A 12974-nucleotide genomic window follows, 5' to 3' on the forward strand; every position below is an offset into this window, starting at 1 on the left:
CTATGGTGTATGGGGCTGCTATGGTGTATGGGGCTGCTATGGTGTATGGGGCTGCTATGGTGTATGGGGCTGCTATGATGCAATATTTGGTAGGTAGAGCAAACGAGTCTTTTTCCCACTGCGGGGTATAATCGCATGTGTGTATGTATGCACGTTTGTATGTCAGAGTACACACGTGTGAATGTACATGCACATGTCTATGTGCCTGTGAAGGCCTGAAGTTGATGTGCCAGGGGTCATCCTTGATTATTGTTCTGCTTTGTTCAATGAGGCAGTCTCTCTCAGTCAAATCCCGAGGTCACTGCTACGGCAAGTCTCACTAGCCAGCTTGCTTCAGGGATCCTCTGACTCCATTTCCCTGGGCTGTAATCACAGCTGGGCTGCTTTACCCAGCTGGCATCTCTGAGGATTCTGGAACTCCAGACTCTGGTCCCCTCCACTTGCACAGTGAGCTCTTCACCCACTGAGCCCAGAAAATTAATTTTAACTTACAGTATTTTAAACTTACCATGAGTTTATTAGAATCTAGCCCCCATCATAAGCCAAATAAGCCAAAGGTCATCTTTAACATATATGTGTGTGTGTGTGTGTGTGTGTGTGTGTGTGTATGTGTGTGTGTATGTGTGTGTGTGTATATGTGTGTGTGTATGTGTGTGTGTGTATATGTGTGTGTATGTGTGTGTGTATGTGTGTGTGTGTATGTGTGTGTATATGTGTGTGTGTGTATGTGTGTGTGTGTATGTGTGTGTGTGTGTATGTGTGTGTGTGTGTATGAAATTCACAATCTAAGAAAAGGAGTTTGGATAGTTGGATAGTATGGGAGGAGGCCTCTCAGGGTATGAGTATCAGAGTCCTGGTGTCCTGCTTCAATACTAGAGGATGCATGGCTGTTTTGTTTTTTAATTAAGCATAATATTCTCATTGCCTGAATTCATTTACTCGACAGACCATGTGACCAGCCTAGCCTCTGAAATCCAATTCTGGTACTTATTAAAGTGAACTCACTCCAGCTTCAGACTCCTCTCATCTCTTTCTCTGGTACCTAGGACAGGTACCTCAGAACCTCCAGGCACTTGTGCTCCCAAACCAGGGCTTGAGTGAACGCTGTTTACCTCCCAGCTTTGGGTAGCCAGAAGCAGTCCCTGAATGGGGCTTCAGCTATGAATCTTCTTGCTTCCCCTTTATACAGTGTCCTGTGCAACTGTGTTCTGACCCCGGGGGAGGATTCCCATGAGCTGGCGAGATTGGAGGCCTTCACCAAATCCTACCAGGTAAGGCAGAGGGAAGCCCTTTAAGATGCCCTCCTCCTCCTGTGTTCCTTGTACTTCAGCCCAGAGCCCCCACTAGGCAGTGGAGGTCATGAAGGAAATGGGGCAAGATGTCAGCCATTCTGGGCTCTCTCTGCTCCAACCTGGCTGAGGGTCTCAGTTTCCCTGGTTGTAAAGGCCCCAGTGACATCCAAGGTGACAAAACTGGTGTGGCTGAGACCCTAGTGTGGCAGGACAGGGTGGCAGGAGAACTCTCATTGATAGCCAGTAGGCCTGGGGTGCCCTATGAAACCACACTGGAAGCCAGCTTCTCCCCATATCTCTGACCCTGACTCTCATACCAGTCCCCACAGACAGGCCACAAAAAAGTGATTGCAGGCTAGGAAGCTGATGAGCTCTAGAGAATCTTCTCTGGTTTTTTGTTCTATGTGGGACTTTCTACCCAGCCCTTTAGAGATGCTGGGTTTAAAACAAAATAAAAACAAAACAAAAACAACAACAACAAAAAAACCCATTTCCAAATTCTGTAGAATGGGATTTGCTGTCAAAAAACATTTACATCATATGAAAGGCTGAGTCAGCTTCCTTGTCCAATCGGATGGGGACAGAGAGTCCATGTGCCACCTGCCCTTACACTACCCTGTGTTAAAATCTGCTGTTTGTGTGTGTGTGTCTTCCTAGAGTATCATGCTCCAACTGGTTGAGTCAGGCCGCTACGACACCCGGGAGGACTTCTCTGTGGTACTGCAGCCCTTTCTCCTTAACACCAGCCTCCCCGTCCTAGAGGTATGCTCCCCCACCCCCAATCTTGAGCTCTGGAGGAAGAACTGCTGTGGGCATTCTTGCAAGAGAACAACCAAGGCAGGAGTGCATGTGCCTTTAGGGCATGAGAATAAGGCGGGAAGGCCACAGGGAGATCCGCAGATGCTATGCTACATTTAACATCCAATCGCAGGCTTCCCGCAGATAAGATTGCCACGACTGTCTTTGGGGACACCATGAACCTCACAGAACAAAAATGCAGAAATGTGACATATCCTTCTTAAAATCAGATAGGACATAGAAGACAGGCAGAACTCCCAGGTATCCAACTCTACATTAGTGACTTCGGGGCCACACGTGGTCTCTCTGTCACGTGGCCCTGTGGTTATAAAGGAGAGTTCTGGTGCTGTGTTTCCACCTACTGGCCATGCTACTTTGCACTTCCTCTCAGCGCAGAAGAGCTCTGTGGGCAGAGCAGGTAATGCCTTAGCCCAAGACCTTATCCAGTTTCAGGGAAGCTGGAAGGAGAACAGAGCGCCGTGTCCGGATGCTGCAGAGAGACGAGCTGGAGTAGTGAGCCCAGCTATCCTGAGGCCCGCTCTGTTCAGGCCTGCTTGGTGCCCACTTCAATCCTCTCTACCTAATTGTAGAGGCTGAGGATGAGGAAGGAAACTCTGCGGGGGGCCTCCCACCCTTTGCTAGTTTAGTATTCACGTGATAGTAACAAAATACCTGGCAGAGCAATTTAAAGAAGAAAGGAAGGTTTGTTTTGGCTTACATTTTAGATACATTGTAAGATACAATGTATTCTGGCAGGGAAGCCATGGCGGCAGGAGCATGACGTAGCTGGTCCCATTGTATCAGGAGGCTGAGAATCAGGAATGTGGGTGCTCGGAGAGCTTTCTCTCTCTACGTAGTCCAGTACCCCAGTCCATTCAATGTTGGTCCTCCTGCCCTAGTTCACCTAACCTAGAAAATCCCTCACCAACATGCTGGGAGGTGTGTCTCTGGGGATTCTAGATTCTGTCGGGTTGATGTCATTATTAACCAGTATGCTACCTAAGACTCCCCAGCCCCCACCCCGGAGAAACTGAGAAATGTGCTTCTTTGCTACAGCATGAATTAGGCATTATACAGATGTGCCCAAACATAGAGCACTATTAGAATTAAGTATGGAGAATGTGGAGGCCAGGTACGGGCTTGAGGTCACCCAAAGCTATTTAATTTGTGGGAATGCCGTCATGTTCCTCAGGGGTTCCCACGGGAAGACAGTATCTTGTGATCAGTCTCAAGGATCACAGAGCCCACAGCTCCCTCTAACCTCACGGGACCTTGAGGGAGTATGTTTTATCTCTTTCAGAATGGGAATCCAGATACATCCTTCTTTGCCCCAGACTGCATCCTCCTAAACCAGAAGTTCCACACTCAGCTCGCAAGAGCCCTTTGGGCCAATATGGTAAGATAAAGGACTGTTCTTGGTAGAGTATCCTAGTGAAAGGCACCAGCCCTACAAACTGTAGGCTAGACCTGGAGGATCAGCAGCTGGCACATCTGTGCAAGTCTTACAGCATAGCCACAGGGGATCCTGGAGATCGATTGGCCAGCTTACACTGCCTGTTGTCCTCTGTGCTTCTTGGATATGATAAAGGCTGCTGCCTACACAAGGATGCAGCTCGGGGGCTGGAGGGATGGCTCAGGGGGTAAACTAGAGTTCAGATATTTAGGGCTCATATAAAAGCTGGGGGAACTCCTCTATAACCCCGGTGCCATGGGACAGAGATTCCAGGAGCTGGCTGGAACAGCACACTCATTCCCAAGTTTAGTCAGAGTGCCTTACTCAAAAAATAAGGTGGAGAGCAGTAGAGAAAGACCCTTGTCCTCTGACCTCCTTATGAGCACCTACAAGCATGGGCACACACTCATAAATGTGCATGCACACCACATACACACACGCGTGCACACACACACCACAAACACACCAGCAGAAACCCTTCGTCCAGCCTTTTCTATACACCATTACTTATGCTAGGCAGTTGAAACCACATGATCTCCTTTTGGCCCCTGCACAGCCCCTCAGAAATGTTTTGAGCTTCCAGAAAAGCTAACTGACTTGCTCTGAAGCCCTGCTGCCAACATCTGTCAAAACGAAGTTCTGAGCCTTCCTGCTGCAGGAGGCTGCCAGGGAGTGTTCAACAGAAACAAACAAGCTTGGTGTATTTTTCTTTTTTCTTCCTGATCAGCTTGAACCCTTGGGAAAGAAAACTGATACTTTGGACCCGAAAGGATTCATAAATTTGGCCTGCCCGACCAAGGTAACAAGAGAGGGACTGCTTTGCCTATCCTCCTCCTCTTCCTTCTCCTCCTCCTCCTTCTCCTCCTCCCCCTCCTCGCCCTCCTCCTCTTCCTCCTGCTCCTTTCTTTCCCCTCCTTCCTCTCCTCCTTCTCCTCCACTTCCTTCTCCTCTTCCTCCTCCTCTTCCTCCTCCTCCTCTTCCTCCTCCTCTTCCTCCTCCTCCTCTTCCTCCTCCTCTTCCTCCCCCTTCTCCCCCTCCTCCCTTTCCTCCTGCTTCTCCTCCTTCCCCCCTTCTTCCTCTTACTCCCCTCCCCCTCCTTCCCCTCCTTCCCCTCCTTCCCCTCCTTCCGCTCCCTCTCTTCCCTCCCCCTCCTCCTCCCCCTCCCCCTCCCCCTCCCCTCCCCCTCCTCCTCCTCCTCCAATGGGGCTTGCTCAGCCCCTAGGCTGAGAGATGGACTTAGAAGAGAGGGAGAGGGAACTGCTTCCTTGAGGTGGATGATAAAGGTGGGTCCACACAGAGAAAGGAGCCTGGGCAGCAGAAGCCAGGAGTGCATGAAAGGAAGGAGCAGATGGGATGTGAGTGGTCAGGCCAAGAAAGGGACTAGAACCTAGAACCTGGACTGAATGTTTTCCCCATGAAGAAGAGCCACAGTGGAAGTCACGGAGGGAGACAGCCCGAGCTACCATCAGGGAGGGCTCAAAAGGACCAGCCTGAACTGGCATAAGGGGTAGCTCAGGTCTCCTTTTAAGGAGGAATATGTGAAACGTGACTTCGGTCCTGGAGTGGGGGCAGGTTCGTGTTCCCATTGCCTTCAGCTCCTGTTTCTGGTTTTGTCTTATGGCTTTTTAACCAAATAAGGCCAAGGCTAGGGAGCCTTTAGTGGTCATAAAAGCAGAGTGCCTGACCTCATCTGGAGGCTGGGTTTCCAGCCTGGGTCAGGCAGCTACCAGCCTCTCCCACCCTCCTCAGCAGGCAGAGCATCAGCCTAGGCTTGCAGCTCCCTTGGGATATCTGCTGGGGATCCCAAGAAAAGGGGTGCCCTTATCCTGCTTCATGCTCCCTGTCAGCTGTCTTTGGGATAAGAGCTACAGTAGCAGAGAGGGTCCAATGGCTGGGTCTGGTGCTCCAAGCACAGAGAGTTGAGTCATGTGATTATCAGTGTGCATGGGTGCCTGGAGTGACAACAGTTGATCAGATGCTGGGTAAAGGCGCTTGGGTGAGGCCTCTCTATGCCATGTGTCAACATATTCACTGCTGCTTGCCGAGGCTACCCAGCAGTATTGAGGGAGGGGCCTGAGGACTTAAAGCAACCATCATACCACAATAATTTCGTTTTCCATATCTGTGCACCCTTGTTTGTACGGGTGTGCGTGCATGCACACACAGAGGCCAGAGGTAATGTTGGATGTTTTCAATTGGTCCTTACTTTAGTTTTTAAGACAGGATCCCCTAATGACCCTGGAGCTCACCAATCTGCCTAGACAGGCCGACTAGTGAGTCCCATGTGTCCTCAGTTTCCACCTCCTCAGCTGTAGGATTGCAGGTCACACTTCCACATCTGGCTTCTCATATGGGCTCTAGGGATCTAAATTCAGTCTTCATACTTGGGTGGCAAACGCTTTACCTACTGAGCCATCTCTCAGCCTATAATTGAGTACCTCAGGACTTTAATGATAGCCACCCTGAATATCAACCATTAGCGCCCCCCCACCCCCCAGTGTGTTAACTCTCAGCCATCATGAGCTCTCCCTCCCAACAAATATATTGTTTGCCAAATTGAGAACCTAGCCCCCTGGGTCAGGGAAACTCCCTTCATTGTGAGCCCCAAGGCAAATTAGGCCTCTCTCTGTCCCAGTTCAAGCAAGGAGCCCCACAAGGGGGTGATGCTCTTCCTAGAATCTCAAACTTACTTCCACCATTCTGGACAGAGCCTAACCTAACTATTGATAAGGCGGGGAGAGAGATCCAGCCTCTTAGAGCCTGTTAAAAAGCCCAGCCCAGAAGAAGCTGTTGCTAAGCAACCTTGGAGCCCATTCCAAAAGGGTCCATCTGTTGACCAGACCAACTTCACTGCACAGTGTCTCAGGTGCCATCTGCCATGTGCCTCAGAGCTGTACAGAAGTCCATCCTATCTCAGTGTGAGCTGGTAGGGGCCAGGCGGCACATATTTTCATCCAGGCTGTGTCTAAACATAGAAGCAACAAGCAGGACGGGGTGGGGGTGGGGCAGGCAGCAAGCTGGAAGTGAATACTTCCAGTACACACACACACACACACACACACACACACACGCACGCACGCACGCACGCACTGGCGCACCACGATCCCCAGCCTCACTGTTAACATGTTCTACCATGCCAGGCAGGGGGACTTCACAGTGCACCATGGTTTGGTTTTAGGATGTATTTGCAGGCTGGAAGAATTACATACGGCTGTGTCTTGACTAGTTCTGTGGACTGTTCTCCTTCCCTACATTAACTGTCTTTCTGGCCCCTTGCTTCCCTAGCTCCAGAGTCAGCTGCAGAATGAGCTCTGTCTGCTTTCAGCTTTTCTTCTTCTCGACCTTTGTCACAGTTAACTTCTTCCTTGGAATCTCTTCCTCTCTGGATTTGAGAAGCCTTAAGCACCTCCATTTCTTTTTTTTTTTCCTGATTGCCTCTCTTCCCACCTCCCAATGGCATCCCCACGTCTAACCCTGAAAACAAGGCTCCTCTCGGACTTTCCTGCCTCAGTCTTATTGTCGTCTCTCCGCGAGTATGCATCCTCTCACCGAGGTTGATCTATTTCTAGAGTCGCTCCGCCCCACCCCCAACACCTCCCACCCCACCTTGAACTTCATAGCACAGGCTTCCTTCGTCTCTCACTCCACCAGGTTTTTTTTTTTTTCCCTTTCCCAGACACCAACCTTAAATTTCCAAACCCTTAAAACACATTTTCCCTTGGAAGCATATGGTATAAGATCACTGCTCCTACCAAAAGAGGAGCAGTGAAGCGGGGTGGATTAAATGTCTCCAGAGCCCAGAGCCCAGGAGAAAAGACCCCTTCCTTCTCTCAGAAGCTCTCATCTAGCCTTGCAGCAGCCTGGCTCACCAGTCGCTGACTCAACTGCTGGCTCTCGCCTTGGACTCTGCCTCCACAGCAGCCCACAGAAACCAGGCAGCGTCCCTTCTACCTGTTCAGGCTTGCAGCCAGGAATCTCTCAGGAAGTCAGCTCCACCCCAGGCCTTTAAACCAGTCTGACTCACGTGCACCAAGCAACCAAGAGCCAACAAAGGCAGAACTCCAAGGTTCCTTTGTCCTCTGACCCCTTCAGCACCCTCTCCTCTCCGCCAGCTAATAGATCTTATGATCAGATAAATACTTGTGTGACTCCAAGTTCTTCTAGAAAGGTGAAAATTGTCTATGGCTTCTGCTTTCTCTCTTGTGCTGGCTAACTAGTACCAGCTCCAGCCAGGGCTTCTTTGTGGAGGGAGAATCATAATTAGCACCCACACCCAGTCTTGTCCTGAGGGACGTATGTCCCCTAGTCTTGCATCAGCCCCTCAGCAAATTACACACACCTAGGTCTTCAGTTCTTCATTGCTTAGGAGTGTCTCATACCCTTCTCCCTTGTGCCTGGAGGACAAATCTGCTGCTCACCCCTCAGCACTGCTCTGGGCACAGGAACTGGACAGAGTTATAGGTCTGTCTTTTGTACAAGGCACCCAGGCTGCCCTCCTGGGGGGGGAGGGTATGCTGAGGACTCTGATCAGAGACAGCCCAATTAACTGTGAGCCACTATAAGCTTCTCTGTCTTGCACTGGTGACGCCACCTGAGTATGGCTGGTCTCTGCTTCAGATGGGAATGCTGCCACTCAAACGAAGAGGGGAGACAGGCCCCATCATTTTAACTCTTCCTCCTCCTCCTCCTCCTCCTCCTCTTCCTCCTCCTCCTCCTCCTTTTTCTCCTCCTTCTTCTCCTCCTCCTCTTCCTCCTCCTCTTCCTCCTTCTATCCCTCCTCTTCCTCTTCTTCTTCCTCCTTCTCCTTCTCCCTCCCCCTCTCTTTTTCCTCCTACTCCTCCCTGAGCTAAAATAAAACCTTTTTCAGCCGAGTTTACTGAGGAGACTTAGTTTACAATACTTGGAATCGATCTTTAAAGACATCTTTCCCAACGATCTGTCTGTCCCCTCTTATGTCCCTTCACCTCTTCCTGTTTGGTTTCCATTTTTTCCAGCCCTGGTCTTTCTACCGCACAAGCATGTTCACCGAGTGCCCCCTGGCCTGGCTCTACCTCAGTATTTGCTAGTCCATATCTTTTTTTTTTTTTTCCGGTTTTTCGAGACAGGGTTTCTCTGTGTAGTCCTGGCTGTCCTGGAACTCGCTCTGTAGACCAGGCTGGCCTCGAACTCAGAAATCCGCCTGCCTCTGCCTCCCAAGTGCTGGGATTAAAGGTGTGCACCACCACTGCCTGGCTTGCTAGTCCAGGTCTTAAGTTGACCTCACTTCAACACCATGTTGGATTTCCTCCTCATTTGGTTCCCCCTGGTAGCTCCCTCCTCCTATCTTTGATTAACCGGTCACCTGCAACTGGGAGGACTGAGGATGTTGACAGGGCTTGTATCAGCACTGATTGTACAGCAGATAGATGCAGAGGCCTGGAGAACAGGTTTGTCAGGGAGAAAAAGAAATGATTGAAAACAGGAAGCCAACTTAAAGGGGGGTAACGCACAGCACAAAGAATACAGAGAAAAATGACAGATAATAAAATACATTGATAATTTCAGGAAGAAAGGTCCTGGTTTGTGACTCTTTTGCCAGGAAAAAAAAAAAATGTGAAGAAAATACTGTAATTGCTCCAGTCTGAGCTCATGAAGCCCAGACCACAGAATGTGTAGAACTTTCTCTAAGCCTTCTATTTGTGCCTCTCTGGCTAACAAGCCTTTACAAAAACCCTTCCAGGAAGGACTAAAGTTCTGTCTACGCAGCTCTTTCCACTTCAGTGCAGAACCCTGTTAAATAAACCTGGAAGACAGGGTGGTGAGCTAATCTGCAGCCCTCATGCTGTGAGATAACCTTGGTGTAATTTCTCTTTCCTCCTAGAACGAGCCCTTCCTGAGAACCTTCCGGAACAGTAACTACAAGTATCCTACCTTGCCAGCCACTGAGGTAACCTCTGACTCATGTCTATGTCTCTCAGACACAAGTCAGTTCCACCTGCCAAGGACTTGGGGCATGGCGAAGATTTCACTATTAGTTTAAGCACAAATATACCCGTCTTACATAGTGGGAATTGGAATGTACAAAAAAAAAAAAATCTGGAACTAAGGCCCCAGGATTGTCCTGACTTGTTCTCAAGTTGCCTACCTGACGTCAGCGGCCAAGCAGAGGAAGTGCTGGGATCAGTGGGAAAAGTGTGCACTGACCTTTGCTGTCCTCAGAGACGTTGTTTTTAATTAAACAGCTTAGCGTTATAAGATGGAGATAGCAGGGATAAGGGGAGGTGGGTATTAGTGTTGAGGGTGGGGCAGGGGGCATGAAGTGCCATCAACTTCCTGAAGGTGGAACCCTAAACTCAGTGGGAAGGAATCTCTGTGCCAAGGGTGGGGCCTGACAGGAAGCTGACACATATCCATGCCAACCCCCCAGCCTTACTGGATACGAATCAATCAAGCCCCACTCTGAGCTTTCAGAGCCCTGTGGCTTTAAGGATTGATGCTCCAAAGATGGCTTCCCAGATCCTGAACCACACCTTGAAGGACCTAGGCCTGGTCCACAGAGACCAAAACATTTCACATCCATGCTGAGAGCTGGTGGGGATTCAGAGAAACATCTGCTGTGGTCCTGACCTGGGTAGTTAGGGCCCAAAAGAGTTCACAACTGTTTAGTAAGCATCTAATATGTGTCATGCACTATTTCAGGGAGTTAGAGTAGACCAAACAGATGGGACTTAGCTTTTACAGAGTCCCATCTGCTGAGCTGAGGCATCTAGGACATAGCTAAAATGATTCTTTAGGACAGGGACAGCCATTGCTCAGAGAACAGAGACGACGGGCCAAAAAACAATGAACCAAGGGAAGAGTGGCCGATACTGATGCATCTTAGATGCTGAGCCTGCCTGAGAAGGGGAGATTTGAAATGCCACATGCAGGTCAAAAAGATGGCAGCTGTGTGGAGGGCCAGAGAGAGTGCAGAGGCTGGGGGCAGGGGGTGAGATCAAAGTGGTGCTCAGAGCTAGCCCACACAGCTGAGCACTTGGGAATGGAGGTTAGGGTCCCCGTGGAGAGTGAACGGAAGGCCTGGGAGGATTTGGTACATGTGTTTAAGAAATGTCCCTAGGTGCAGCATCAGTGACTGGGGGAAAGTTCCCTTTTGAGAATGGATTGCACATGGCCCCAGTAGACCTAAACTTGTTAAGTAGTCAGGACGACCTTGAACCCTGATCCTCGTGGCTCCACCACCCAAGTCCTGGATTGCAGGTGTGTACTGCCACACCTAGCTTTTTAAGTCTTCGTTTGGTTTTTGAAATATGATCTCTGGGCCCTAATTCACAATGATCCTTCTGCCTCAGCCCCCTAAATGCTGGCTGGGATTAGAGGCAGGAACTGCCACACCTAGAAGAAAGACCTTTCATAAGCCAACTGAAGCTTATGAGAGCAGCCTCTGTGGAGGTGCCAAGGGGCTGTCAAGTGTGACATCCTGACTATTGCAGCAGTGTGGCTGGGAGCTGTCGCCTTCAGGCTCTCTGGGTTCTGACTTAACCTGAAGGAGGTCCTGCTTGAACCAGTGACCAAATTCCTGTGTGACTGAAAGAGTCTTGTCAACCCTGCATCCTTCTTTTGTTTATTTCCCACCTCCCTGTCATACACTGAGATGAGCAGCTACCATGCCGAGTGGGGGATGGGAAGTAGTAGTGAACAGGGTGGGTAGGACCTATTCTGCTGGATCTTCAGTCTCAGGGATCTTTCCTTCAGCTGTTGGCCAACTTTAGAAAGGACATGTGCTTGTTTTAATAGATTGTTGCTTAAAGTAGGCAACATCAACACTACCTTTGTTACAAAGTGTTATTCTGCACCTTCTTGGTAGACATAGAGCAAGATGGCAGTACCCTGGGAAGTCCCGGTTAAGGTCACAGCACAGTGTCCTCTCCTTTGTGACAGGTCTGATCTATATGTGTCAACCCCAATAGAACATGGTTGACTATGAGTGTTTTCTATAACGCTGGTGGCTCTAGAACTTTCTTTTGCAGACTCACATTTCCCAAGTGCAACTTTCCCATCTGCCTGTTTTTTTAACTCCCATGAAACATGTAAACAACCTGGTGGCGTCACTGTGATCTGCTGAGTAGGCCCGTGGAATAAACTAATCTACCAGATGAAACAAATGTTTAAGACACTGTTGTTGAAGCACACACACACACTCGAGCACACACACAGGAAAGCCACGATTATGTTGAAAATTCTTCAAGGTTGAATGATCACAATGTCACCAATGTAGAGAATTAAAGGGTTAGAATGTTGCAGATCCAGGGCCAAATTATCTCCTGCTATCTTTAATCCTCTTAGTAGCTATTCATTTTCTAATTCTGTGCTCAACTCAAATCCTCATGATTATTAGGGAAGACTTAAAAAAATCCCATATTAGCTAAACATATGGACCACTAGCTCCTGTCAACCCAACAGCTAAAAATGTCATCAAATAGCATCTGAAAGGACATTTTCCTTCTTTACCATAACCCAGACATCTAACGTTTCCATCAATGTATTTCTTTTGTTCTGTGACTATAAAAACTTCACAGAACCACTTCTTCATTGAACATGTTATTTGGGGCAGCCTAAATCTATGCCTCCAGGCCATGGTCACTCTTTTTTTTTTTCCTCTTTCTTTTTTCAGGGGTGGGGGTGGGGGAAGGAGTTGCTGAAAATTAACTCCTAATCCCTTTGAGGTAAGAGTTGTGTTTTGATTGACAGTTCCTCCTCAGTTGCTCAGGAGGGTTGCTTTAAGAAGGCCTAACTTCAGATGGCCTTTGGAGGCAGTCCCTCACACTCTGAGGAAATCAGTCAAGACATTGTGGGGAGGTGCTGCTGCACCCCTAGTGTGCACATGTTTGGGGAAAGTCAGTTCTCCATGAGCTCCCTTTGGATTGTCATTTCTGTGCCCTCTACCCCCACCACCCCCGCCACCACCACACCCCGACTCTCCTGGCACCTGGAAAATCCACTCTGTATTAGAGACAAGGGCAGTTGACTAAAGTGTCCATGGTGGCAGGCATTCGTTTCTGTAACGGAGGGGTTGATGGCTCAGGGTTAAGTAGGCACAAGGAAAACAGTCTGTAACAAAGCAGCAGCCACGGGCTTAGCAGTTACGAAACTTTGGCATTTTTCTAAAAATATTTTAACGGACGGTTGTTTAGACTCTAGCATCATAATTAATGTCAATCAGTTTAACATTAATAACAGCCACCATAGCGAGCATGTTAGACATAGAAAATATCTCGTATTAGACATGTAGACTCTCTCGTGTTAGATGTGTGAAATCTGGATCCTTCGCAAGACTGCTTTTTGTAACAATTCAGTTTTCTCTCTTACTTTGTAGCTGCTGGCTCCATTCAAATGTAGATAGGTCAGGAATAGAAAGGCTGTGCTAGTGTGTGTGTGTGTGTGTGTGTGTGTGT

The 12974-nt window shown here is 48.9% G+C and overlaps 1 protein-coding gene across 1 annotated transcript in view; it reads left to right on the forward strand.

The window, feature by feature from the left end:
* Plb1 (phospholipase B1) overlaps positions 1 to 12974 on the forward strand; it is a 102966-nt gene that overhangs the window by 67903 nt on the left and 22089 nt on the right. The window contains exons 36-40 of the mRNA XM_028778987.1: positions 1190 to 1271; positions 1950 to 2054; positions 3391 to 3486; positions 4271 to 4342; positions 9404 to 9469. Of these exons, the coding sequence (XP_028634820.1) occupies positions 1190 to 1271; positions 1950 to 2054; positions 3391 to 3486; positions 4271 to 4342; positions 9404 to 9469 (421 nt within the window). The remainder of the gene's footprint in view (positions 1 to 1189; positions 1272 to 1949; positions 2055 to 3390; positions 3487 to 4270; positions 4343 to 9403; positions 9470 to 12974) is intronic.

The sequence above is a fragment of the Grammomys surdaster genome, unplaced genomic scaffold (assembly GCF_004785775.1).
Source record: "Grammomys surdaster isolate TR1022 unplaced genomic scaffold, NIH_TR_1.0 343, whole genome shotgun sequence".
NCBI classification, from domain to species: Eukaryota; Metazoa; Chordata; class Mammalia; order Rodentia; family Muridae; genus Grammomys; species Grammomys surdaster.